Source organism: Phyllostomus hastatus, unplaced genomic scaffold (genome assembly GCF_019186645.2).
Source record: "Phyllostomus hastatus isolate PE091 unplaced genomic scaffold, TTU_PhHast_1.1 phas_contig_81, whole genome shotgun sequence".
In the NCBI taxonomy this organism is placed as follows: Eukaryota; Metazoa; Chordata; class Mammalia; order Chiroptera; family Phyllostomidae; genus Phyllostomus; species Phyllostomus hastatus.
In genome coordinates this window covers 465,927-491,221 of record NW_025333962.1, presented here as the reverse complement: position 1 = coordinate 491,221, position 25,295 = coordinate 465,927, and the positions used below count along the sequence as shown (strand labels likewise).

The window sequence follows — 25,295 nt, the reverse complement described above, 5'->3', positions numbered from 1 at the left end:
CCCTGCTGTGCCCACTCCTTCTGGTGGAAACTACAATCTAATGTCAATGGGCACACTCTGGCCTATGTTCCTCCCCCACCCTCTGCCTGCAAACTGCCTGAGAGCTTCCTTGAGTAGCACCCACTCCTTGTGAGGTTCAACATGCCTTTTCAATGGCAGTCCTCCCTGAGCTGCCTGATGGCCACACTGAGCAGGGAGACCCCGCAAACTCCAGGAAACAACAGCCAAACTCTGCTCTCCTTGGAGAACCTGTGAGTAATGCAGACCCTTCCACTGCCTCTGCTCAGGGTCCCAGGAAGCAGGGTGGCCAATGAGGCACCCAGGGCTGGGTACCGCATGCAGAAGAGGCTGCGGCCCAGAGCCCAAGCTGTCCCAGTGGAGACAGAGGCCCAGAGGCAGGCAGAGTTACATGAAATAACTTTAATCACCACCCTCGGATAGGGTGGGGCAGCGGCAGTGTCCAAGCAAGGGTCACCCCCACCCTGGAGTGGCCTGGGGACAACCCCTTGGTTCCAGCTGACACATGTTATCCATCCAGGCCCCCCACATTTGGGGGGGGGATCAGGCACCTGTAATCTCCAGGGTCACCTCTTCAGGAGCTCAGGTCTGCAGTTCTGTGTGGCCAGAAGAACACATGTCCAAGGGTTGGTGTGCCATCAGCCGCATGCATGTCCCCACAGCCGCCACACTCAGGGCCCCGACAATGTGACAACAAGAGCTCATCCTCAGGAGGATGAGGCAGTCCTCTCTAACAGCAGCTTCAGTGGGCTTAAGAGCCCCTTAGCACAGAGCTGGGACAGCACAAACAGGGTAGCAGCCACCAGACCTGCACTGAGCACCACTGTGGGAGACAAACAGATAGGAATGGGTCAGGCCATGGGAGGAGCCCCATCAAGCTCCCAATGCATGGGGACTGGGGTCTGCAGCCTGTCCCCTCCCCAGGGAGTGGGAGTGGGGGTCCTGTTCATCATACCGGCAGCTGTGAGAACCCCGTAGGCACTTCGACTTCTGGACTGGACTGAGTCCTGGACCCTGCCAAAGGTGGTATTCCTGAAATAGGTGACACTCTCTGGGGTCACAGGGGTCCCCACAGACATGCTTTCTTGGAGGGTCTCAGTTCCTGCAATAAGTTCAGGCATTCGTTAGTTTGGGAGGGGACACCCAGGGCACGGGAGTTGGGAGGCAGGAGATGAACAGGCTTTCAGGTGCCTAAGGGGGACCTTGAAACTCATCTTCCATCCCAGATGGGGTGAAGTTGGTGATCACAGATACCAAAAGTGACCTCTCACTGCCCCCGTGGGAATGCAGACAAGAACAGACGCCCACGTCCACGTTTCCAGCCTGGTCACACACCAGAAAGTGTCAGATGTCCTTATCTAACAACTAGCCCTCCCCACCATTACTGCTGTGATGAAGTCCCTTGGCTTATACCACAGCCAAGCTCGTCACTGGAGTCAACACAGTCTGGGTGGCCATCACACAACCATGTGGGTGGGATGCAGGTGCCATCCAGCGGGCAGCGGAGCTCCCCTGCCTGGCAGGGCTGGCTGCTGCAGTTGGGGAGGTTCTTGCAGCCATCAATGCTGTCACAGGAGCAGGGGCTGTCCATGGGTGGTGGGCACTGCTTGTCTTGGCTGCATGGCTTCTCATCTGGAATACAGGGTGAGTCAGGTCCCAAATGCCCCTACAATTCCCACGTACTCCCCACACCCCACTCTCTTGCAAACCTCCCATTTCAAGACCACACTAACTCTACCTCCCTGTAAACCCACCTCCTCTGAAGCCAGAGACCCAGACTTCTCTTCTTACAAGCCCCATCCATCCTCAGGCACTGCCCTACAGTGCCCTCTGAAAGCTACATCCCTTCCACAAGCACCGCCTCCCATGGTCCCACCCTCACAAGTCCCACCCCAGAAAGTGGCCACTCACTGCACTCCTCCTCATCGCTGCCATCGGGGCAGTCCCAGTCACCATCACAATGCCAGGCGAGGGGCATGCAGTAGCCTGTGATGCGGCATTGGAAGTGGGTGGGCAGGCATGAACCTGGGCTGGGACCTGTGAGATGTACACAAGTGAGAGCTGAGAGGCCTGAGTCTGGACCCTCTCCAGAAGTTCAGTAGTCACAGGCAAGGTCCCAGGGTGCTGGAACTACATTGGTGACCACCCTTTGCTGAGTACCTACTAAGTGTGGGGCTTGGAGTCAGAGTTCAGTCTTACCATGCAGCCTGCTAGGCAGGTTCTACTGCTATTCCCAGTCCACAGAAAACACTACAGAAAAGTAAGGCCAGAGGACCACTGGTAGACTCGGGCTTTGAACCCACATCTCACTGATCCCGGAGTCATTACCAGGCTCCAAATGGCCACAGGGTCTCCCCAAGAAGTCTCTCCTAGCTTCATGGTTAAACAGACTTGGGAGGTGCCTTCTCTTAACCTGTCCAGGATCAGGCCCATGGTCAGGGTCAGCAGGGCCCATTACATTCCACTTACTTAACAAAGGGGAACTGAGGCCCTGGGTAAAGGACCTGCCTTGCCACGCCCTCTTCCAACCATGTTTTTTGACAAGGTCTGAACATGGAAAGAGGGTATTCAAGGAATCCATCTTCTGGAAGAGAGTGTGGCATACAAAGTGGGGTGGTAATTTTTCTGGGGATTGCTTTTAATAATTTCCTTCCTAATATTAATCATGGTCTTATTTTGTACCCTGATTCCCATAAGAACAGGCCATGAGAAAAAAAAGTCTCGAAGAGAGTCAACGATTAACTTTGAGGGAAATTCTGAAGGGACAACTAGTTCTCCCTAGACTATTGAATCCTGCCCAAATTGTTCTAAACAAGGTGTTCATAAACCTGAGTAAGAAACTATCCCCGATTGTTCCCATAAAAGAATTCATGAATCAGTTACAATAGGTTGAATTATTGGCGGACTTTCCCACACCTTTTCCTTACCCATAGATACAAAGTCTTTCAAGAAAACAAGAAAAAACTATATAGACCCCTTCCCACAGCCCAAAGATACCCCTGGGTAGCATATTAGATTATTGGCAAATTATGGTATCCCCCAAAAGGAGCTAATCGTCTCCAGAGGGTTCCAGATCTCCCATTGCCTTATACAGGAGCATATAATGAGGATGGCATTAGAATGATCAATAAGGATGAAGTCCAAGTGCCTTATAATAGTCTAAATTTCATGGAAAGGCTAGCTTGAAGCAGACCTCCCTGGTGTTTATTAACTAAGGAACAAAAAGGGTTTACTGTAGCTGAATTTCCTGTTTATCTCTCCTTACACGTTTGTTTTGGTGATTAAAAGGTGGTGGGATTGTCAGACATCTGTATTTCAGGTTTATTAATTCGCATAATTCCAATGAAGTTGTATAAAATAATTTCTTGACCAGAGAATAAAATCCCCTCTAATGAAATAGCCCCTGAATGTCTAAAAGTTGTTGGAGTAACAGCCCCACCTTTACCTTGAATAGGAATATATATCAAGTAGAATTAGACAGGCAAAGAAATAAGAAAAGCTGGTTAACTATTATAAATTAAGCATGTAGAAACAGTTACCAGGGAGTCAGAGTCCATGGTACATAGAGAAATATTTTAGACAGAAAAGATAAATAGCTAAGTTAGACATCACAAAGGCCTTATAATAAATTTCCTATAACCTCTATTCAATTTAGCATATCCTTTTGCCCCATGACAAATTCTGAGAACTTTAATAAACAATAAGATATTCAAATTCTGTACGTACAGCTATTTTTAATTGTCTGATTTATGGCTCTCCTGGTCAAAATAATCTTTGTTTAATATAATTGAATCTATGGGAATTTTTGTATTTTTCCTGGTTACCTTTGTATTGATTTTTTTCTGCTTCACCTAACCGCACAGGTCAATCACTGCTAAAAATGAAAGTATAAAAACCTGCTTGTACTTGCAATAAACGGAACAGAGCATCACTGTCCTCTGAGGCGTACTGTCATCTGTCTCCCATTGCCGATGCCTTACATCGGGGTTCCTTTCAGGAACCCCTGGACCTAGCTGCGGCTGGACCGCAGCACTGCTTCATCACAAAGCTTTGTTGACTGAGCTCCCAAATTCCTCCCAGATCTGACCACTTGCCCTGAATGTGCCACCTCCTTACCAGGCCCCCATCCCTATCTCCATTCAAACACTGGGACCTCTCAGAGTCACATCATTTGTCACCCACGCTCACCTGCCCTCTGCTCAAAGCCACCCCCTAGTCCCCCAACCCTCTCGCAATAAAATCCTACCTCCTCCATGTGACCTGCAAGGCCTAGGCCAGCCCTGAACCCTTCCTGGAACCTCATCTCCCCCCACATTCTCCTCCTCCCCAAGCTTCCGGTCCTGGCTGCCTCCCTGCTTCTCCAAGGGCTGGGCTTATTCCAGACCAGGCCTTTGTCAGTGCTGCTCCCTGGCCCAGTACACTCTTCTCCCTTTGGTTCCTGGGGATTTCCTCCTCAGTCTTCAGATCTCAATCTATTTCCTGGTAGGGGCCTCATGCCCCTCTCAGAGATCCCTGAGGCTCTGCTTCCCACTTATATATAACAATGGCCCCACTTATATATAACAATGGTCCTTAAACTGATATGGAATAGATTGGACACTCAGTGTGTCAGGACCAAGACCTGTGACTGAAAGCCCAGGGTAGTGCCTGATAATAAATGGACACAGATCACACTGGGATGAAATCTGAGCCTTCTTGGACCCCCCACAGTGAGGCTTGGGCTGTATGCTGATCTGGAGGAGCACAGATGGAACTGGAACCTGAGCCAGCAGGCAGGAATTTGAGGGACAGAGCAAGGGAGTGAGTTTTAGGCTTCCTCTTGGGTGCAGCAAGACAGGTGGCCAACACCTGGCTTGGCCCCAGCCTAGTCCCACTCCATTTGATACTGGTCTGCTTGCCCCTTTCACTTTAACTCACAGGGGCCTGAACCTCCAAAAACCCCACTCTCCACAGCTGGCCCCTCTGCAGACCCCCAGACCCAGGTGCAGCTATACACCCAGTCCTTGAGCTCAGTGGAGCCCAAAAGAGCTGTAGACAACCCGGAGCCAGTGTCCTTCCCTGCCCATGAAGGAATGGTGGCCTCGAGGCTTGGCTTGCTTCCCAGGCCTAGCCAGTCTTGGCCTGGATGAGCAATGACCTCTTTCCCTGGCCTACTGGAGTGTGTGTCCCTATGTAAAGTGGGCAGCAGACTTGATCCCACCTTGTAAATCTGGGGGTATCAGACAGTTGAAGTGACTAATGACCTCCTCTCCCAGCCTGTTTTCTCATCTGTAAATGGGGCAGTTAGGAGTCCTTACCTCAGGATCCTGAGGAGACTGCTTTTGTGTAAAGCGTTTGGTACTTAGTTAACATGAGTCCTGCCTTCCTTGAAGGAACATTTAACCTGAAAAGGGCAGGGACTGGCACACTCGCCCTCTCAGGAGCACACCTGCACCTTTCCTTTCCATCACTTCTTCCCCACAGGTGCCTTACCTTCCCCTCTCCTTCTCTTAAGCTCCAAGGGCCCCTCTGGTGTTTCTGTAACTTGTTTGCTGAGCCTACGCAGCCCAGCTGGCTTCCTTCCACTACCTCTGTAATTTTCTAAATAAGCTTTCCCTTATAGTTAAGAAGAAAAGAAAGAAAAGAGAGAAAGAAGGAATAGAAAGGAAAGAAAAGGAAGGGACTTAGGGGTGGGATAAGGGACCAGATAAGAGGGGAACCCACGGAGGAGCGAGTTAAGTGAGTGAACCAGAGCTCACACCTGAAAGTCAGGAGCACACAACGTGGTCACTCAAACCCTCCCAGCTGCCTCTGGGAACCTCAGAAACTGCCACTAACATCACATAGGCCAGGGGCCACAAGAAGGGTGACCTTTCTAAGGGCGAAGGAAATAGTAAGTGCAGATTTGGAAGGAGGTAGGGGGATGGTTGCACAGGAAACAGCCACGTGACCTCGGCTCAGATGCGAGGGTTTGGAAGGCAGGCTGCTGAGAGAGGTACCAGGTACCAGGTGACCGGTCCTGCAGTATTAGAGGTCAGACAACCAGAGCCTACAGCGACCCTTCCAGCCCACGCTGGGCTGAAGGGGCGTGGGCTGAAGGGCGTCTTTAAGGTAACGAAGGGTCACAACAAAGCAGAGCAAGTGCCGGGTGTGAGCAGGGCCAAGCAGGGTGGTTAAAGGCAGCCGGTGGATTCTTCCATTGGTGAAGGCTAGCACAGCCGCCCGGCTATGGAGTCAACAGCCACATATAGAAGTGTCCAGGACAGACTAGCTGCGCAGCGAATGGGGAGGCGGTGCCGGCGCGCAGGGATGAGGCCAGGCTCCCAGCCGGACGGACGCGTGGGCTGTGTGGACCTTACTCACCTGGGGTCTGGGCCGGGAACTGGGTTGGGGCAGCCTCCAGGCCCAGCCCCAAGCCGAGCAGCAGCCGCAGCACCAGGCCCAGAACCACGGTCTGCTCAGGTCCCCGCATTGCCATCCAGCCACTCAATGTGCCTCCCCAGCTCAACGCCAACAGAGCGCAGTCAGGGCCGTGTTAATCCCAGCGCCCGCGTGAGTACAGGCTGGGGGCGGGGCCCGGGCCGAGAGGGCCTGGGGGCGGGGCCCGGGCCGAGAGCGCCAGCTGGGAAGCCTACCGTAAATGCCCGAATAGGAGGAGTCCCGTGATTTGAGGTTCTTCCGATCTTTTCCCAGTGACACGGTGTAGCGAAATATAAGGGGGAGGAATGGAAACGAACTCGTCGGTGTCTGCTCACATTTAACATTCTCTGTGCATCCTGCAGCAAATGTACTGCCTAATTATTTAACACGGCAGCCACTCCCCTCAGACACGTCCCACCTCCCCTTCCCACTGCTTCTTTCCTGCACCCTACACAGTATATACTTTATTTCCATGTTTTGGTTTAGTGTTTGATCCTCCACTGAAATGACATGCCCAGGAGGGCAAGAATGCTGTTTTTGTGTCCGCAGTGTCTAAGACAGTAGTAAGCTATTAATATAGACCTTGGCTTCCATCCCCGGTCCTGTTCCTGACACCTGGATACGCTCACCCATGCTCGCTGCCTCCAGTAGTCCACATGTACCCCCCTCAATAGGGAAGTATTAGTCCTCACTTTGGGAACAAGGTATGTGAGGACAACCCTTGGGGTTTCACTTCTCACACTCACCCAGGAGGCACATAAAATAACGAACCAGCAGGCGTTCTAGCCAATTTGGCTGCTCAGTTTTCTTCTTGAAAATATTTTTACCTACAGCTCTGCCTTCAGAAGCAGCACGTGCAACTGCTGACAAGACCCCATGGAGCCAAGTCACTGTCTTTCAGCGTTATAACTAATGCGGAAGTACTCACCACCCCCCAAGTTTCCTGGGAAGCCACACTAAAGAATACAGGTTTTTGCAGAAGGGGCTCTATTTGCAGATGGATGGCACACTCCACTATCTGAAAATGTTGGAGGTTATAGCTGCTTTTGGAATATTTATATTTTCTGAAAATAATCTCCCAGTTTCCCAGGGAAAATGGTGTAAGAAGCAAAGGTGCAGAGGCAGGTGGGAACGGTGCAAATAGGATTGTGGAGTCGAGGTAAAGGGCACCCAGGCTTAGAGGCTCAGCATCTTGGTAAGGGAGACAGCTGGTGTCCAGGGAGAAAAGCTGAAGCCATCCCTGGACTCTCCGAGCCTCAGTTCTACTGTGGAGGTCTGACAGGAGCACTGACCTCACAGGACTGAAGGAGCTGAGATCCTGGATAGGAAGCATTCAGAACAGCACCTAGCACACGGGAAGAGCTCAGGTGTCAGCCCTCTCTCCTCTACTGCCTTGCAGAACTTCAAGTCTGGGTCATTAAACTATTCTGAAACCTTCAGTGGCACACCCGGGGTCTTCTGAAGCCCCTCAGGGTTGCCCTCCTTGTGGTTTCCACACCCTGCTCAACCTTCTTTATCTTCCTGAATTGATTCATCTGCCCCAGTCAGAACCCCACCTCCTCCAGGAAGTCTCCCAGGGGCTTGAGCCTGTGGAGCTCTCTCCCTCTGTTGAGCTTTGAGCTTTTAGTATTTGAAATGCCCACTCTGGGACACTTATACCTCCTGCCTGGGGCTGAGACCTTTTCTTGCCCTGCCTTGCTCCCCACTTCCCTCTCCTGGCACACAGCTGATCTCAACCTACTAAAGGCTGCGGGTTCTCTCAGGGGGCAGCCATGACACATATCCCCACTGGTCACTTCCTTTTGGCTTTGACTCTCCTGCTCATTCCTCCAAAGTCACAGGCCCTTTCCTTTCCTTGGCTGACACTGCCTCACCACCCCTGCCCTCCCACCCCAGGTCCCTCAGGCCCTGAGCATAAAGGTTTCTGGCTCAGGGAGGCCTTTCCTCACCTGCCTTAGGTGAGCCTTACTGGTGAGCCACCTTGCTCTCCTCTTGCTTTCCCTGCTGAGCTGCAGGGTGATCAAAGTCAGACAGGAGCCACAGTGGGAGGGTACTGGCCAATGTCCATACAAGCAATGGAGGGAAAAGCTCTGGAGAGAGAGATAAGTGAGCAGTGTGTTTGGCCCTGCTGTCCTTCACAGTCAGAGTCTCCTAAACTCCCTGGACCCCAACCCACCACTCTCAGGGATAGACTCAGGCCCTTGGGCAAGGGACGGAGACAACTCTGGGCCTCCTGCACATGTCATCCATCTCTGTGACACATGTTACCTAGGAGCCCAAGAATCACTCACTACCCATCCCTGACCCTGGAGCGCTTAGCACCAACTTGGCCTCAAAATCCAAGTAAACCTAGTGTCGCCTTAGAAGTAAAAATATAAGTGATACTGGAGATCATGATATATTTGTCATAAATTAGGTCACACTCCCTGGGAGGGATGACAAGGAGGGGAAGCACTCAGGTGGCTGAGGGCACAGACAGGTGGTCCAGAGCAGTGTCACAGGTAAGGCTGGTCTTGGGACAGCTCCCACCTCTGTAGGGGAGGAGCTGGTGTCACTGCTTTCTTCTCAGTGGCTGCCACAGCTGAGCTGAAAGAAGAATAAAATCTTACCATTTGCAACAACATGGATGGACCCAGAGTGTTATGCTCAGTGAAATATCATGCTCAGAGAAAGATAAGTACCTTACGATCTCACTTATATGTGGAATCAAAACAAACAAACCCAACAAGTTTACAGATACAGAGAACAGATTGGTGGTTGCCAGGGGTGGAGGGTGGTAGGCAGACAAAGGGGGTTAAAAGGTACGAACTTAAATTTATGAAAATAAATTAGCCCTGGGGATATAATATACAGCATGGGGACTACAGTTAATAATACTGAACTGTATATTTGAAAGTTGCTGAGAGAGTAGATGTTAAGAGTTCTTATCACAAAAAAAATTTCACCTATGTGAAATAATGAATGTTAAGTAGACTTATTGTGGTGATCACTTTGCAATATATAGATATCAAGTCATTATGTTGTACACCTGAAACTAATGTAATGTTTTATGTCAATTATACCTCAATTTTTTAAAGAAAGAATACAAACTTACAAAACAACAATGTCTGGGCTTCTCCCAGGCCTTTGAAGGAACCCTGGCCCTTCTTCTGATGTGCAGATCTACCCCCGACTGAGGCCCTAATCCTGACTCAGCTATGTGGGGAGCAAATGAGTTTGCAGATGAAAGAAAAGCCTCTGTCCCCACCACAGCTGATGCTCCTGATGGTCAACAAATGGGACCCTGAAAAGCAGAAGCAAGAGAGAGGCCTGGCTATAGAAGGGGTGTGTGGTATCCTCACCTCTCTGCTGGCTTGCCTGACTCCAGGGCCTTCTGTGAGGACATGACCACCGAGGGTGGCGTGGCTTCCCGGCGGCCGTCACGAGTGCAGTAGTAATTGTTGGAGAGCTTGTGGCTGGGGCCCACAGGGAGTCTGGGAGGAGGCTGAGTTCTGAGGGAAAGGACATGGGCATTAAAGCAAAAGCCGTAAGTGTTCTCACTGCCTGGCTGAGAAGGGCCAGTCACCTGAGTCACTGGGACAGACTACAGACCAGGAGTATCCCTTGGTTTGGAGGGACATGCGTAGAGGAGCCAGAGCCTAGAAGCAGGTGGCAGCCCAGGCTTTGGATGTGAATGTACTGAATGGTGATGTCTGGGCCTGCCCCACTGTGGGTCCCCTACCTGCCCCAAATGTGGTGGGTAGGGTGAAACCCATGGAAGGGGCAGGCCCAGACTGAACACCTGGGCCTGTTCCCACCCCACCATGACCCAGAGCTTGGCAGCTGGCCTCACTTCCACCTGCAGATGCTCAGGAAATGAAGAAGCCAGGCTCTGCCCACCATCTATCCAGTAGTTAGTCAGTAAATGCTTGGGCAACAAGCTCCAAACATAGCTCATTCTGCAGGGATTCCTCCCCAAAGGCTGACCACAAAACTCCTGGGTTTCCTGCTATCTCAGGAACTCTCTGGGGAACCCTGCTGGGATCAAGGCTTATTACTCAAAGAACACTTTGTACCCCAAACCTCCCAGGCCTAGGTATTTCCTGCTACCTCATGGTGGCTGCAGCCAGAGAGGGGGTGAACAGAGCTCTGTCCTGGCCTAGGGTAAACCCTGGGTGAATTTCAGAAAATAAACTTTATGTCTGATAATATTTTCACCAAAATTTAAGTATTTCTTAAAACAAGTGATAGTCACATACTTTTAAAAAAAGAAATAGAGATAAAAATAAACTTAAAAAATTTAACACTCCAAGTAATATCCTGTGTGGACATTCTAATTTCCTTAATCCCTGGAATGCAGACAGATCCTCTATAGGAATGGCCACAGCTTTCAGCAAGTAGCACAGAAAAGGTATAAAGAACTAGTGTTGAGCTTTGCACAGTGTGGCATCATAACCAGTGAGGTTTAGCAGAAGCATGAGTGTTGCTAATTTGGAGGAAAAAAACAACAAAGAAACAAAACCCAGCACCCAACAGAAAGGCCCCAATAATCACTAGTGGGCGCCATTATCCTAAAGAAGCTGAAGTTTACAAAACCCTTTCCTCAAGGGGCCTAAACCCTGGATTGAAAAGCAATTCAAAACTTCTGATATTGGGAATTAGTCACACCATGTAAGCATTCACATAAATTTGGTTATTTTAATGCTATTTCTGCCAACTCTCCCAGGCTGCCTTACCTTTGCCTGCGACTGACTTTATGTATTGCTATCCCCCTTTCCTCCACGTATTTCAGCCACAGGGGACTCCTTCCTACTTCTGGCTCTGCTTGGCCTCACAGCTTTGTATTTACAGTTCCCGCTGCCCAGAATGTCTTTTCAATAACTATCCTTTGTCTCCTCATCGTTCAGGTGAATCAAATGTCAATTCCTGAAGAGACTTTTCCTGACCACAGAACCAGAAGTAGCCACCCTCCAGATTACTCGTTAGTTTTGCCTTCAGAGCATTCCAGAATGTCTTTTGTCCCGTGTTTATTTCCTACTGTTTGTCTCTCCCAAGGATATGAAGGAATGAGGTCAAGAACTTTGCACTCGTATCCCCAAGGAAAAGAAATGACAAGGGCTTGTAAATATCAAACATTTGGGGACATAAATGAGTTTGAAATCAAGACATTTCAGGGTTCAAGTCCCAGCTGTCACTTTCCAGCTTGAGTGGCTTTAAGTAAATAATTTAGTGTCCACGCCTCAATTTTTTTCATCAGTAGCTTGGAGATAACACTAACTGGCAAGGCCGCACTGAAGAGTGCAAATCACAATGAGGTTTCCCAAACAGAATTCACACCCAGTTTGGCTGTTTCCAAGAACAGCAGTCTACATCAGAGTCCAGAGCAAGACTGAAAGCAAACCCGCCCGCGCAGCCTGCCAGAAAACTGGCGGCAGGATTTTTGCCCAGGTTTCAGGAGTCTAAAAGAGCACGGGTTTTGTTTTTGGTGGAGGAAGGGCTAGACAGGGCGAGGGTTTGAGCAGCGAGCGGGGCGTGCTCACCGCTTGGCGATCTCCTGGTAACGCAACTGCAGCTTCGCCTGCAAGTCTCGCTGTGGGAGGAGGAAAGGAAGGTCAGCCAACAGGGAACCCCAGGAGAGGAGAGGGACAGCCCAGGGGTACATAAACGAAGGGAAGACGAGGGACGGGCCGCTAAAGACAGGGATATGGGCCCTGTGAAGAGCAAGGTCGGGGGCCGAGGCTCTTAAGGTCTGGAACTAGAGAGATGCCAGGTCTGATGCCAGGCTTCTGGCCAAGGCCTGGGGGTGGAGGCGGGTGTGACCCTGGCTGAAGAGGTCAAAAGTTGGGGGTCCCGGTCTGAGTCAAGGGTCCTGGCCAAGAGGGATCTCGGCACTAAGGTCCTCAGACCCCAGGTGCAGGAGGGAGTAGAAAACTGGGTCCCGGGGGCACAGAGCTCGCAGCCCCACAGCACGGCCCTTCCAGCCCTGCGCACCCCAGAGGCCCAGTTCCGTAGCTTTTGGATGAACCGAGTAGCGGACGCCATCCTCCGTCTGCGCTGAAGGGCGCCGGCAACGTCACTACCGCGAAGGCTTGCTGGGAAAAGCGTACCTGGTCTCGCGATACCGGGGGGCGGGGCTAGGACGTTGTATAAAGGATCTCCTCAAAACACGTGACTCCTCTTCTCCGAACTGCTGCCGCCATCATGGACACGAGTCGTGTGCAACCTATCAAGCTAGCTAGGGTAAGGTGGGATGTTGGTCTTGAGAGCCGGAGTGAGGGGTTGGGGGAAGCAGGCAGGTCAGGTCTGACTCCCGCTTCTTTCCACCAGGTCACCAAAGTGTTGGGCAGGACGGGTTCTCAGGGCCAGTGCACGCAGGTGAGCGGGTGGGGGCGCCACGGGGTCTGAACCAGACCAGTCTAAATGTGAGAACCGATGTTCCTTTTACCCCCGGGTTCCTGGGGATCTGAACCCTCACCAAGGTCATGCCAACTGGGTCTGAGCTCTGGTGAACTATTTTTTCTTGGCTCAGCCGGTCCCAGCGAGCACTGTGCTTACACGCCCTGCCGAGTATGGTCTTGTCCCCATCGGACCCGGAGCTGCAGTTTTTCCTCCTGGTGGCTGACTTGGGCGTTCGAGAACTTTGTTCGCCATGTTTCCGCCCTTTTCAGCTTTTTTCCCAGGCTCAAACCTACCTACCTGCTAGCCAGCCTCAGGACTTTTCTTAAGTATCCCTGGGCTAGCCTCTGTGCAATTTAAATCCACATCTCCTGCTCTCCCCGTGATTGCTATCCGTAGCTGGCCCACACTCCTTTCCGTTCCCCCTTCGTGAGCCCCGCAGGTGCGTGTGGAATTCATGGACGACACGAGTCGCTCTATTATCCGCAATGTGAAAGGCCCCGTGCGCGAGGGCGACGTGCTCACCCTACTGGAGTCAGAGCGAGAGGCTCGGAGGCTGCGTTGAATTGGCGTCTGGTGAGTGCAGTACTGGAGTGGGGAAACTGAGAGCTGGCCTGTTAGGTGGTGGGTAGAAGGGCTTTGCCAGGCCCACGGGTGAGGGGCTCTTGGGAGTAGGGTGGGGATGTAGAAACGGGCTGCTGAAACTGGTAAAGCAGGGGAGGGATTTTGTTGCTGGGAGGCCTGTCAAGCATCTCATGCTTGTATCTGTTTACAGGGTCCTGGATGTCTAGGTGGAAGACATGGTTCCTGGGGATGACATTTGACTTAATAAATTGTTTGTATTGTATGTAAATTCAGGTTCTTGTCTGGGTTGTCCCTAAGCCCATAAAACCTTCCAGTGGGGTGCCTAGGTGGTCACTGACCCTTTTGCATTCTGGAAAATGGGGAGAGGGGGCAACAAAGCATTTTCTTTTTGAGGAGAGGGAACCGTGTGTTTGTATGTGCTCCTAAAGCAAGATACAGGTTTAGCTAAAAATGTTTTATTAGGGAAGAAGGTCGGAGCAGGTCTAGCAACTGGATGGCAAACCCTGGCTGCTTCTTCACCCCTCCCCATCCAGGTTCACAGTGCGAGGCCACTCACTGAGTCTGGGGTTTTCTCCATTGTCACTGCCTCCACTTACACCAGGCATGGCAGTGGGAGAGTCCAGGGATGACTGGTGAGAAGAGGTAGGGGAGTCTTGTCACAATCTCTTGTGGGCAGGATGTTGTGGGTTTCTGCTTAACAGTGGAGGTCTTATTCCTCTCCACAGTGGAGCCAGGCTGCCTGGGTTTAATTTTGTAGATACTGAAAAGAGCCTGGCACTTGCCTTCTGAGTGTCTCCACCTCTTGGGGACAAACTTGAGTGTTTCCCCCTCTCTGCGTGCTGCTGCTGGCAAACTCATCCAGTCTCCAGAGCATTCCCTTGCAAGGGACCTGCATCATCCCCCCCCCCCCCCCCCACGGGCCTAATGCCAGACTCCCTAATTCCTTGGTTATGAGCCTCCTTGGGGGTAGAAGCAGGAGTTCATGAACAGAGCGGTTTTAATAGCTCTTCTCTGATCATGGATCTTTCCCTCTGCAGGCCTCAGGCTCATGACCTATAAAATAGAGGACTGTCCCAGCCACATAGGATCCATGGTTTCCTGATAACCACCCCACTGCTGCCCTAGGGGTGCAGAAAGGGAGACCTTCCTAGAGCACGCTTAGTAGCCTCCCCCAATGTGCAGCTGTAAATTTTGTGGCTTAGCACAAGAACTGCACTCACCAGGGAACCAGGCCGGCCCGAGCTCAGGTGGGCATGCAGCAGAGTGGCCACCTCATCCTGCTCAGCCTCCAGGGCCATGGCCAGGGCACTGGTACCCTCCTGAAGGATAATAGGGACAATTAGGTCCCTGAACCAAGGCATGGGCACCCTGCCACCTCCACCAGCCCTACAGTGGCTCACATTATCCAGGAGAGTGGGGTCACAGCCTGGCTGGGCCAGCAACAACTGGACGGTTTCCAGGTGCCCGTATTCACTGGCACACATCAGCGCTGTGGCCCCATCCACATCTTGCACGTTGACATCTGCCCCACATGCCAGCAGGGCTGCCACCATGTCCTGTCGGCCATGGCTGATGGCCAGCATGAGGGCTGTCTGCCCTGTCTGAGGAGTGAAGAAGAGGACAGGGCTGGGTGGGCTCTAGGCAAAAGGAGGTCAAAGACGGCTCCTGAGGTGGAAGTGACCTCTGGGCTTGGAGCCAGGGAGGATGTCCACCCACCTGGCTGGCCTTAGCATTGACATTGCCCATGTGGAAGAGTCTCTGGACCACAGCCATGTCCTTGTGCCCCACAGAGGCAAGTGCAGCCAACATGAGAGCTGAGTAGCCTGCTCGATTCTGGCAGTCAACCTTACAGACCCCTGAGAGAAAGGAAAGGGATCAGTCAACTGAGAAGTACCCACATCCATAGTCCAGCCTGGTCCACTCATCTCTCTCCCAGTGTCAGTTTCATGGGTGGTTACCATGGGTCATGTATTGACTGTTCCCTCCGTCTGCTCAGCTCTCCTACCAAGAGCCATATAGCTCCTCCCTTCCTTCCCCTTCAGTGTTCTGCCCAAATCTCACCTTAGTGAAGCCCTCCACTCCCTGCTTCAAACTGGTTTGGGGACTTGGTTTTTGTTGCTGTATCTCCCAGTAGGACCATACCTGGCACATTGTGGTAGCTCAATGAGGAATATTCTCATGACTTGTACCTACCAAGCCACCATCATTGTTCCCCTAGAGAATTGTGCCAACTGGTCTACATTGGTCCAAATCCCATAGTTTACATGCAGCAGTCAGGCAGATCAAAACAAATTTGACCCAGCTTCTGTGGGCCCCATTGCTCCTGGAATATAGGCCATGGGCCACCACGGCCTCTGAGGCTCTTGTTACCTAACTTCCATTCCTTCAAGGATTCTCCCCTTCCCTGAACCTGTATTATAGATTGAATGTCCCCCAAAATACATTGAGGTCCTTTCCCCACTAACACACTCACCCCCATACAATAGATGTGACCTTATTTGGAAACAGTGTCTTGACAGTTGAGATCATTATGGTGGACCCTAATCCCCTATGGCTGGTGTCCAAGGAGATGGGAAGCAATGCATAATGGTCTCATGAAGTCAAGCATGGTTGGGGTTGGGGGATGGGAGACAGCAAGTTGACACCATGGAGGGGTCAAAGTTGAGAAACGGGGTGCTGGGAGTGAGGTTATGGTGGCAGCATAGTTATTGACATCAGGGTTTCTAGGTGACCCTCCAAGTATAAGATTGATATAGAGGTCAAGGTGAAGGGAGAGGAGCCAGGAGGTTGGAAAAGGTGAAAGAGAAACCAGCCCCCGTGTGAGTGTACTGAGGGTGGGCCAGGGTCCTCGGGAGGAGGACCAGGTTGAAAAGAAGCAGGTAGGGGCATAGGGGATACTGATGATGACTCAACCAAAGGCCCAGAGGAGGGTCTGGGGAGTTGGCTGAAGGGGGTTCAATATAGGGAGTAAAAGGGTCCAATGAGCCTTGGCCTCTTATGAATGACTACTATGCCTGCCTTGCCATTTGCCACAGCCACCCCTCTCCCTTAAGGCAGGGGATGCCCAGGAAATAACTCAAATTCATGTATCGTCTCCTCCCAAGCCCCAGTTCCCTGACCAGCTGAGGTCTGCAAGGATGGGGAGAATCTGTGTTTAGGGATGGGGGAGAGGACAGGGCACTTGTCTCAGGTGCAGTGAGACAGATGTCCCAATGGTGGGCCCCAGAGGTTACTGCACCTGAAGGAGGGCACTCAGAAGGGCTCTTGGTGGGCAGTCAGTTTGTGTGCTGTCCATTGTCCCCTATGCTGAGTCCCATGGGAAAAGCAACTGTGTGTGTGGCCCACTCCAGCACTGCACCTGGTACCTAGTAGGCTCTCAGTACATGCCTGAGGGCTCAGCAACACCTGGAGCTGTGTATCTACTCCAGAGGCTGGGATGGAAATGTGTGAGATGGAACCAGTAGAGGGCAAGGCACAGTGCCAGCCCAGGATGGTAGTTATAGCCCTGACCAGTGAGTACCTTCTTCCCTCAAGACTGGAGAGACAGATTGATGGACATGGGGGCTCAGACGAGGTAAGCATGAGGGCTGGAGATTCAGGTACAGGAGTAGTGACCATTAACTGACCATCTACATGCCTGACACTGCTCTACATGTGTTGCCACAGCTGCCCAGGGAGGGAAGCAATGCATCCCCATTTCACAGCTGAGGAAGCCAGAGGCTGGTGAGATTAAATAATTCCCCTAGATTTAGGTTGACGTAATTTGAAAACCTGTAATTCCCTCCCCCAGGAAAGTGAGTGAAAGGTCAGGAGCCCAGAGCTCAGAGAGGTCAATCCATGATGGATCCTGAAATCTCCAATGAAGAGCTGATGATGCCATCTGCTTGGCCAGCCCTCTGCATGCTTCTCCAAGTTTTCCCAGCTGGGACCTGTCCAGGCTCTCCTTTCTGCCCCTTACCCATTCATTATCTGGTAACCTGCCCACCCCTTCTGCATGCTGACCAGTATCCAGCAGCAAGCTGGAAATGGCCAGGTTCCCATGGGAAACGCTATAGTGCAGGGCTGTGTTTCCATTGCCATCTTCCAGGTTCACCACATGTGCCAGCAGCTCTGGTCCCAGGCGCGCCACAGCACCCAGGACCTGGGCTACAGGCTCCACCTGCGAACATCGTTGGCTGGACACTCGAAACCACTCCATGGCCACCAGGTGCACTGCGCCCTGCTGGGACAGGGAAACACATCAGCCATGGTCCCAGCTGAGGCAGGGAAGATGGTCACTGCTCATCTGAGGAGGGCCGTGGGGACCCATGGGGCCACACCCCTTTGGAGAAGGGAGTACAATGTGGGTCTCAGGCTCACAGGAACAGGATTCTGGGATGTGGGAAATCCTGGAGGAAGGCAGTTAGCGCTTGTCTTTGAGGAGTCTGGGAAAGAGCTTGGGACTTGGATCAATGCTTGGGGCGCAACCCTTTTAGGGGACCAGGATCAGAGCTGTCCTTTTCTCCCAAACAATAAGTTATCTAATATGTAATAAAGTTTCTGCATCTGCTACTCCCCGCCGCCCCCCCCCCCCCACACACAACCCAGCCCCAAAGAAAATGAGCACTATCCTAGGGCGGAGATCCCTTTGGAGAGCCTGGGATTGGTGGAGGTCCCTGGAGGTGGGAGACGGAACTCGGGACCCTCCCTCAACTCTAGGCAACCGAGGCCCTTCCCTAAGATTGTCAGGGGAAGTCCCTGGCGGGCCCACGACTTCATCTGCGAAGGGCTCTCCTCACACTCACGCCATCACAGGCGACTCCATGCGGCTGGCTCAGCTGTCGCTGCAGGACAATGCATGCCTCCCTCAACCGTGGGCTCAGCTCGCACCTGTTGAAGTCGGGAGAGACTCAGGAGTGGTGGGAGTGGGGATGTGGAAACTGGAAAGAGAACAACCATCCCCCCTCCGATGTCCCTGGCACTGCTCACCTCCCCTGCGCACCCAGCAGAGGCTCTGCCTCCGAGTCCAGCTCAGGGTCCTGGGCAACCCCGCCACTGGGAGGGCCAGGGGTGTCAAAGTCGGATTCCTGGTTGCTGTCATCCCCAGAGCCAAAGGAGTTTCTCTTTGGGGGCTCAGCAGCACCATCCTCGCTGTCACTGTCTTCCTCACTGGATGAGGTCTCGTACCTGGGGACAGGTTGGGAGGCATCTGCTGAGCCTCCCCTGTGGGCTCGTTCTGGAGCCCTGTGAGATGGGAGTGGCTGTCCCTATTTCTCAGATGAGGAAACTGAGGCTTGCCAAGACCGCGCTGCAAGAGAGGGGCAAAACTGGTTTTCTAACCCCAATCCCTATTCCCTCAGATGCTGCCATGGGGAGGGGAAAAATGCTCACTCTCCGTTGGGGACCCCAACAAACTGCAGGCTTTTGGGTCCAGGGCTGGATTGGACGCCAGAGGTACCGTCTCTCTTTTTCATGATGGATTTAAGGATGCCTGCCAGGAATCAGAATAAGGTGTTGAGTTTGAGTCTGGTGACCAGCAAGCCAGGCCTCCGAGAGGGGTTGGGACTCACCAGTGGGCAACATGGCCCTGTATGCGTCCGTGAGTCCTGAAGGGTTCTGCATCAGAGAAGGGCCCTCCGTGGGAGGATCGGTCTGCGTGGCCTTCTCAACACAATCCCTTGGGGTCTGGGTGGCAGCATCGTGCGGCTGAGACCTGACTGCTGCCTCCTCCGCATCCTCGCAGGCCTCCTCCCGCCCTCGCAGCCGGGTCCGCAGGAGCTCGCTCACCCCACACTGGTGCTCCAGGCTGATGCGCAGCAGCTCGAGCTCTCGCTCAGCGGCTGCGGGCAGCCCCAGCAACGCCTCGGTCACCCACGAGTCCGCCTCAAGGGTCTTGGGGGTTGCCTCCACACTGGCCTCCCTGGTCTCCGGCACTGCCTGGGTTCCCGCCTCCTTGGTCCCCAGTACCGCCTGGGTTTCAGGATCCTGCGTCTGGGGTGCCCTATCGGGGCTCCGCGCTGCCCCGTCGTGGAGGACCTGGAGTGCGTCCTTGCTGTGCCTTGGAGCTTCTTCGTCGGGGCCGTCCACCCGGGGGCTTGTCCTGGCCCGCAGGCTGCGCTCGGAGGTGGCTAGGCGTTCGGTGAGCCGGCGTAGCTGTGCGAGCTTGTCCGGGCACGCCTTGACCCCTACGTTGGGTTCCCGCTGCCGGCGCACAGCCAGCAACCTCTCCTTCTCCACTCGCAATTTGCGCACCTGTTCCTGCAGCTCGGGTAAAGCGCGCGCCTGGTCCTCGAGCTCGCGCAGACGCTGCAACGCTGAGGCCATTTGCTCACGCACGAGCTGCAGTTGCACTGGGCGGGGCGAGGCCAGGGCGGGGTTGGGGGCGGAGCCTGGGACTGGGCTGCTGCGGCTGGAACCACTCGGACTGCGTCCTGGATCGCACGCTTGCCCTAGCTCCAGCCGCCTGCTAGTCTCCAAGAGTGTGTCCTGGACACGCGGGTTGCGCACAGGCGCACGAGGCGATGGTGGGGGTAGGAACCACGAGGGTGCACTCGGGGAGAGTGAGCCCGACGCTCCCCCGTCGTCACTGACCAGGGATTCAGTGGATGTCCAGACCCCAGGGCTGCGCGCGTCCGCGAGGCCGGCCCGGGGCACGCGAAGATAGCGTGCCTGCTGGGCCCCCGGTGCGTGACAGGCGATGGGACCGCGCTCCAGCTCTTCCACGTATTTAAGGAAGTCCAGGTCCAAGTGGAAGCCATAGGGCGTCTCCACCAAGTAGGGCGAGCTCGGGCTACGGGCCCCACCTGTCGGACTGGGGCATAAGTGAGGGCCGCCAGGGTCTGTGGGTATGACAGGGGCATGAGGGGCATCAGTCCAGGGGTCCCTGGAATAACTGGATAAATGGAGTGCGTCCCCCACCCCATCACGACACTCTGTCAGGGCTCCACTGCACCAAACTCTGCACACCTGCCATTGAATGCTTGAAGCTCAAATGCCTATCGGCACCCAAATAGTCATGCAAACACGCATTTATTGAGCTCCTACTATGTGCCAAGCACTTTTCTAGGGGACAAAGCAGCGAACAAGACAAACATCCCTGCTCTCTTGTAGGAGACAGATACACACAATCATTACAAATGGTGCTTAGGGCAATAATAAGATGAAGCAGAGAATAACCAGAGGACCCATGACTTTGGCTCTAGTTGTCAGCATAGGTTTCCTGTGGAGGGGACTTATAGGTTGATCCCTAAGTGATGAGGGGGAATCAGCTGGAAACAGAAGGTTCCTAAAAGAAAACAGCCCATGCAAAGGCCCTGGGGTGGAGTGAGCAGGGTGGGCTGGAGTAACAAGGGTGGAAGCGAGAGTGTCCAGAGCAGAGTGATAGAAGATGTGGGAGAGGAGTAGAAGAAGTGAACTGGGGCCAGAAGCGGGGAGGGGGCTCCCAGGCCATCCTGAGGAGCTGGATTATATTCCACATGTGATAGGGTAGCACAGGAAGGTTTTAAACAGGGCTCAGGCACTACCCAAAGGACAGTTAGAAAGGGCCCTTGGGCCACCATGCGAAGGAGGGAACTACAAGGCTGTGTCCACACACCAGCACCAAGTGTGGATCTGTGCACACACACATATCCCATTTTGTACACTCACCAGACAGGTTCTGATTCAGGGCAAACTTGGCCATGTCTCCTGGAGTAGCCACCAGACACACCCTGAAAAAGGCCCCAGGGTGAGTGAGGGTGGAGTCAGGCCCTGACCCTCCAGCTGTGTCTCTAGGGTTAGCCTGGATTCTGAATGAATAAACAGACTCCAGAGCTCCTCTCCAGCCACCCTCTCCCCAGTGCCCTTTCCTTCCTCTTCCCTCTAAAGGCCTGGAAACTTTGGAATGGGTGAATATGGGGATACCCAGGTGCCAGACCTCAGCCTGCTGGGCGGGGGGGGGGGGCAGGAAGGGCATCAAAAGAAGAGAGGAAAGTGACCAAAAAACAAGAGTAGCTAGGGGTGGGATGGGGATGGGTGTCATTCCAGACCTGAATTTTTTGTCAATCCCTAGAGGAAATCAGAAATTAATGGTCAAAGGGATGGATTGTGAACCTTCAGAAGAGGAAGGGCAAGAATTGGAAGTGCTTTATGGGCTCATGTGGACCCTGGCCCAGGGCCCTGGGTTCTTCATTAAGAACTCATGTGGGCCCTGGCTGGTATGGCTCAGTGGACTGAGTGCTGACCTGTGAACCAAAGGGCTGCTGGTTTGATTCCCAGCCAGAGCACATGCCTGGACTGTGGGCCAGGTCCCCAGCTGGTGGCGCAAGAGAAGCCACCACACATTATTGTTTCTCTCCCTCTTTTTCTTCCTCTCTTCCCCTCTGTCTAAAAATAAATAAAATCTTTACAAAAAAAAAAAACAACTCATCTGGTTAGACTCTTCAGATTAAAAAACAAACAACAACCATGGCTGGGTAGTTCAGTTGGTTACAGTCCCAAGAATATGCCAAGGCTGTGGGTTCAATCCCCTATTAGGGCATATACAAGAATCAACCAGTGCATGCATAAATAAGTGGAACAACAAATTGATGTCTCTCTCTCTCTCTCAATAAATTTAAAAAGAGAAATAAAAAACAAACAACGAAAATACACAATCACTTGAATTTTTTCTTAGACAAATGCAAACAAGATGCATATGAATTTTTACCAAGGTAATTTGTGAGACCCTCGTAGGAAAGATGGAAGAGTTGTGGGCCAGGTGAACTAAGGATGCAAATCAGTGGATACCTGCTCCTGTGGAATGTCTAGTGGAGGGCCACAAGGCTCTGCCCTTGACTTGTGAGGAGAGCTCATAAAGGAACCACAGCACCCAGGTTATCAGAGCTGACGCTATCCTTGGGGCTGGAGGGAGAGTAACTTTCTGGGTGATGAGATGGAGGCTCTAAGAAACTGAGGGGGATTAGGACACATCTAACAATGTTATATTTAACAAGGACAAATATTGAGTCCAGAACTTTGACTCAGCACAGGGTGAGAAAGATGTGGCTTTGAAGAGCCCTCATGAGAAACCTTCAGGGAAAGGCAAGCTACTTTTACCAAGTGCCTACTGTATGCCCTGCTTGATTAAATGTAACCCTATGCAATCCTGCAAGGTACATATTATTCACATTTTCCAGATGGGGGACACTGAGGCACAAAGCAATTAAGTCAATTGCTTGTGGGAAACACCCTCAGATTGGGGTCTGCTCATTTTCTACGGACCCTTGCCTTCCAGACCCAATCTGCATTCTCCCTAACCCACTGTTCATCTGGGCTAAACTAACCAGCTGGCAACCCTCCTGGTCACCGCTTCTGGCCTCTTGCACTCCTGATGACCACCAGAGTGCCTGATAGTTACCCACCCATCTGTCCACTTGATTCACTGTGCTCCACTGTTGGAGGCACCCTTCCACTTCCCATCTTTGTCCAGCCTGGGTCCCTGACTTCCCCCACCCACTCCAGGCCAAGTAGGGCCCCTTCCAGTCCTGAAGCAGCTGTTTCCTGTCCCTTTACACTGGCTGCAAGGGGCGAGCCAGAAGGGCAGCTGGTCATCACAGGGAACATCAAGTGCCTCTCAGGACTTGTTTTTAGGAAACTGCTAGGGAAGAGCTGGGACATTGGAAAGGCCTGGGGAGAGGGGGTGGGGATTAGAAGTCTGGGCCTGCCTCAGTTGGGATTAGCCCCCTCCTCTGTCCTGGTAACATCGAAATCTGAGGTGTGGGGAACTTAAAGGACAGCTTTGGGCCATCCTTAAGACACAAACCAGCTGCAGCAGAGGGACCCAGAGGCTGGGCTGAGAAATGGGTGGATGCTCCAAGAATAGTAAATAATAATGAAAACAACACTTTTTCTATTTTCTACAGGCCAGCATCAATTCTGGGCAATCTGTGGGTATTAATTAATTTTTTTAATCACTCAGACTCTTTTTTTTTAAATATTACTGCTTTTTAAAAAAGATTTTATTTATTTATTTTTAGAGAGGGAAGGGAGGGAGGGGGAGAGAGAGAAAGAGAGAGAGAGAGAAACATCAATGTGTGGTTGCTGGAGGCCATGGCCTGCAACCCAGGCACGTGCCTTGACTGGGAATTGAAACTGCAACACTTTGGTTCGCAGCCCGTGCTCAATCCACTGAGCTACGCCAGCCAGGGCTTAATTAATTTTTTGTTTAAATCCCAGCTAAACCCTCTGTAGCAGGTTTTCTTACTGTCATTCTCTTTTCCTCCATTATACAGATGGCGAAACAAAGATTAAATGATCCACCCAAGGTCACATACAGGCAAGGGCAGGATTTGAACCTACGTAGCTTTGCCACTGTTTCTGCATTGGCCACGCCACGTGATGGTCTTCCAGAAAGAGTCCTCCCGTCCCCGGCCCTCTCAGCCTGCACTCCTGCCTGTCCCAGTATGTGTCTCTGGTGGCGAGGAGCGGGCTCACATCCCAGTGGCTCCGAGGGCTGCACCCTCACCGGATTGAGGGCGTGGGGGCGTGCATCTGCCCTCATCTCTCCTCCGCTCCCTGCCACAGCTATCACAGCTAGATCCGGATCCTCTGCTTGAGGCCCCCTCATTAGGCTGTCAGAGCCGACGCTAGACGCCCTCACTCCAGCCCCAGGAACTATTTCGGGACTCGGAGCTGTGATCATGAAATACGAAGAGCGCGGGCTTCAGGTCCCGGGGAGGGGGTGCGTGGTGGCATCCCCGGTGGAGGCTAATGATGGTGTGAGGGGGAGATACTCCAGTCAGCACCCACCCCCACCCCCCTCACCATCCCCTATGGACAGCCTTGTAGAGACAGAGAAGTTTCCTACAGGAAACGCCAAAGGGCGGTTCCATCCGCTGTCCATTGTCTAAGGGCCCGGTGGCCGTCAGTCCCTCCCCCAACACCGTTTCCGTATCACCCCACACACACCCAGATCCAGCGCAAGGGGCACGACTTGGGTCCCCCAGCTGTCCGGGAGGGACACGCGGGGAAAGGGTCTCGGAGTCGGTTGGGGAACTAGGGGACGAATAAGTCCCCATTTGGCTCCTGAAGGGCGGGCGGAAGGCAATCTCACGAATCCGGAGCCCCCCACCATGCTTGCTACCCACCTGGGGCTCTCAGCGTGGAAGGGGTCCCAACTAGAGGACGCGGCGCCCGCCCCGTCGCAGCGCGCTAAACCCGCAGAGGGGCTGAAGGCGCATCGCCCCCTTCCGGGGCGTTCCCTAATTCCCTCCCACCCCACGTTCCGTAAGTGCCCCCACATGCAGGCGATTTACCTGATGCCGAAACCCCAGCAGCGCCCGCACCCGAGCCCGCCCCCTCGAAGCCTGTGCACGGGTTATCAATGCTTTAACCCTAACTGACGGTCACTCCAGCCAACCAACGCCCTACACTCCCTGAACTGTCCAATAATGAGGCGGAGTGGGCCGGCACCGCGAGTGTAAGGCGTATTTGGGGGCGGGACCTGGAGTGAAGGTTCCTGAGAGCGGATAGGGCAGAGAGCCGCTGCTAGGAGCTGCTGGGTGCCTGGCTAAGGACCCTGGATTTGATCCATTGGCGGTCAGAGAGCCATGGAAAGCCTCTGAGCAGTAGAGTCACTGGGATATTTGTGCGTTTGAAAGATCGTTTGGGTAGTAGCTGGAAGGATTGATGTTCAGATCCCAGAGTCTGGGTGAGGTGCCAGAATCCTGGATATTTCCCACGCAGGGACTTCGCACATGCTGTACCATCTTCCTGAACTGTCTTCCCTGCACATGTCTCTCTCACTAGTGTCAGCACCATAACGACAGGGAACTGATTTATTTTGGTCACTGCTTTATCCAGTACCCCTGGCACACAGTAGGTGCTCAATAAATATTTGTTTTGTGATTTAAAATTAATTTAACACTTTAACCCACTGGGATATATTGTGATCTAAAGTGACTGTACAGATTTTTTTTACT

At 52.8% G+C, this 25,295-nt stretch overlaps 4 protein-coding genes across 6 annotated transcripts; 1 reads left to right on the top strand and 3 right to left on the bottom strand.

The window, feature by feature from the left end:
• Positions 1 to 405: 405 nt before the first annotated feature.
• Positions 406 to 6,563, bottom strand: CD320 (CD320 molecule). Its single transcript, XM_045850539.1, has 5 exons — positions 6,361 to 6,563; positions 1,930 to 2,055; positions 1,432 to 1,650; positions 974 to 1,120; positions 406 to 841 (listed from the first exon to the last, which is right to left on the bottom strand). The coding sequence occupies exons 1-5, from the start codon at positions 6,473 to 6,475 to the stop codon at positions 726 to 728; spliced, it is 723 nt and encodes a 240-aa protein (XP_045706495.1). The 5' UTR covers positions 6,476 to 6,563; the 3' UTR covers positions 406 to 725.
• Positions 6,564 to 8,799: 2,236 nt separating this feature from the next.
• On the bottom strand, positions 8,800 to 12,506 carry NDUFA7 (NADH:ubiquinone oxidoreductase subunit A7). Its single transcript, XM_045850525.1, has 4 exons — positions 12,388 to 12,506; positions 11,937 to 11,986; positions 9,759 to 9,908; positions 8,800 to 9,003 (listed from the first exon to the last, which is right to left on the bottom strand). Exons 1-4 carry the CDS (start codon positions 12,436 to 12,438, stop codon positions 8,913 to 8,915), a joined length of 342 nt encoding a protein of 113 aa, XP_045706481.1. The 5' UTR covers positions 12,439 to 12,506; the 3' UTR covers positions 8,800 to 8,912.
• Positions 12,507 to 12,509: 3 nt separating this feature from the next.
• Positions 12,510 to 13,645, top strand: RPS28 (ribosomal protein S28). The gene is made up of 4 exons (XM_045850527.1): positions 12,510 to 12,636; positions 12,724 to 12,771; positions 13,235 to 13,368; positions 13,568 to 13,645. The coding sequence occupies exons 1-3, from the start codon at positions 12,598 to 12,600 to the stop codon at positions 13,355 to 13,357; spliced, it is 210 nt and encodes a 69-aa protein (XP_045706483.1). The 5' UTR covers positions 12,510 to 12,597; the 3' UTR covers positions 13,358 to 13,368; positions 13,568 to 13,645.
• Positions 13,646 to 13,821: 176 nt separating this feature from the next.
• Positions 13,822 to 24,677, bottom strand: KANK3 (KN motif and ankyrin repeat domains 3). 3 transcript variants are annotated; one of them, XM_045850522.1, is made up of 12 exons: positions 24,630 to 24,648; positions 23,840 to 24,081; positions 21,004 to 21,065; positions 18,927 to 20,195; positions 18,748 to 18,847; positions 18,346 to 18,543; positions 18,162 to 18,246; positions 17,380 to 17,599; positions 15,094 to 15,233; positions 14,778 to 14,978; positions 14,598 to 14,696; positions 13,822 to 14,006 (listed from the first exon to the last, which is right to left on the bottom strand). In XM_045850522.1, the coding sequence occupies exons 2-12, from the start codon at positions 23,863 to 23,865 to the stop codon at positions 13,893 to 13,895; spliced, it is 2,514 nt and encodes an 837-aa protein (XP_045706478.1). In that variant the 5' UTR covers positions 23,866 to 24,081; positions 24,630 to 24,648; the 3' UTR covers positions 13,822 to 13,892. The 3 variants fall into 3 exon arrangements, with proteins under 3 accessions (XP_045706478.1, XP_045706479.1, XP_045706480.1); XM_045850523.1 differs by having other exon boundaries at positions 17,380 to 17,596; positions 24,630 to 24,645; XM_045850524.1 differs by lacking the exon at positions 23,840 to 24,081 and having other exon boundaries at positions 24,630 to 24,677.
• Positions 24,678 to 25,295: the final 618 nt, after the last annotated feature.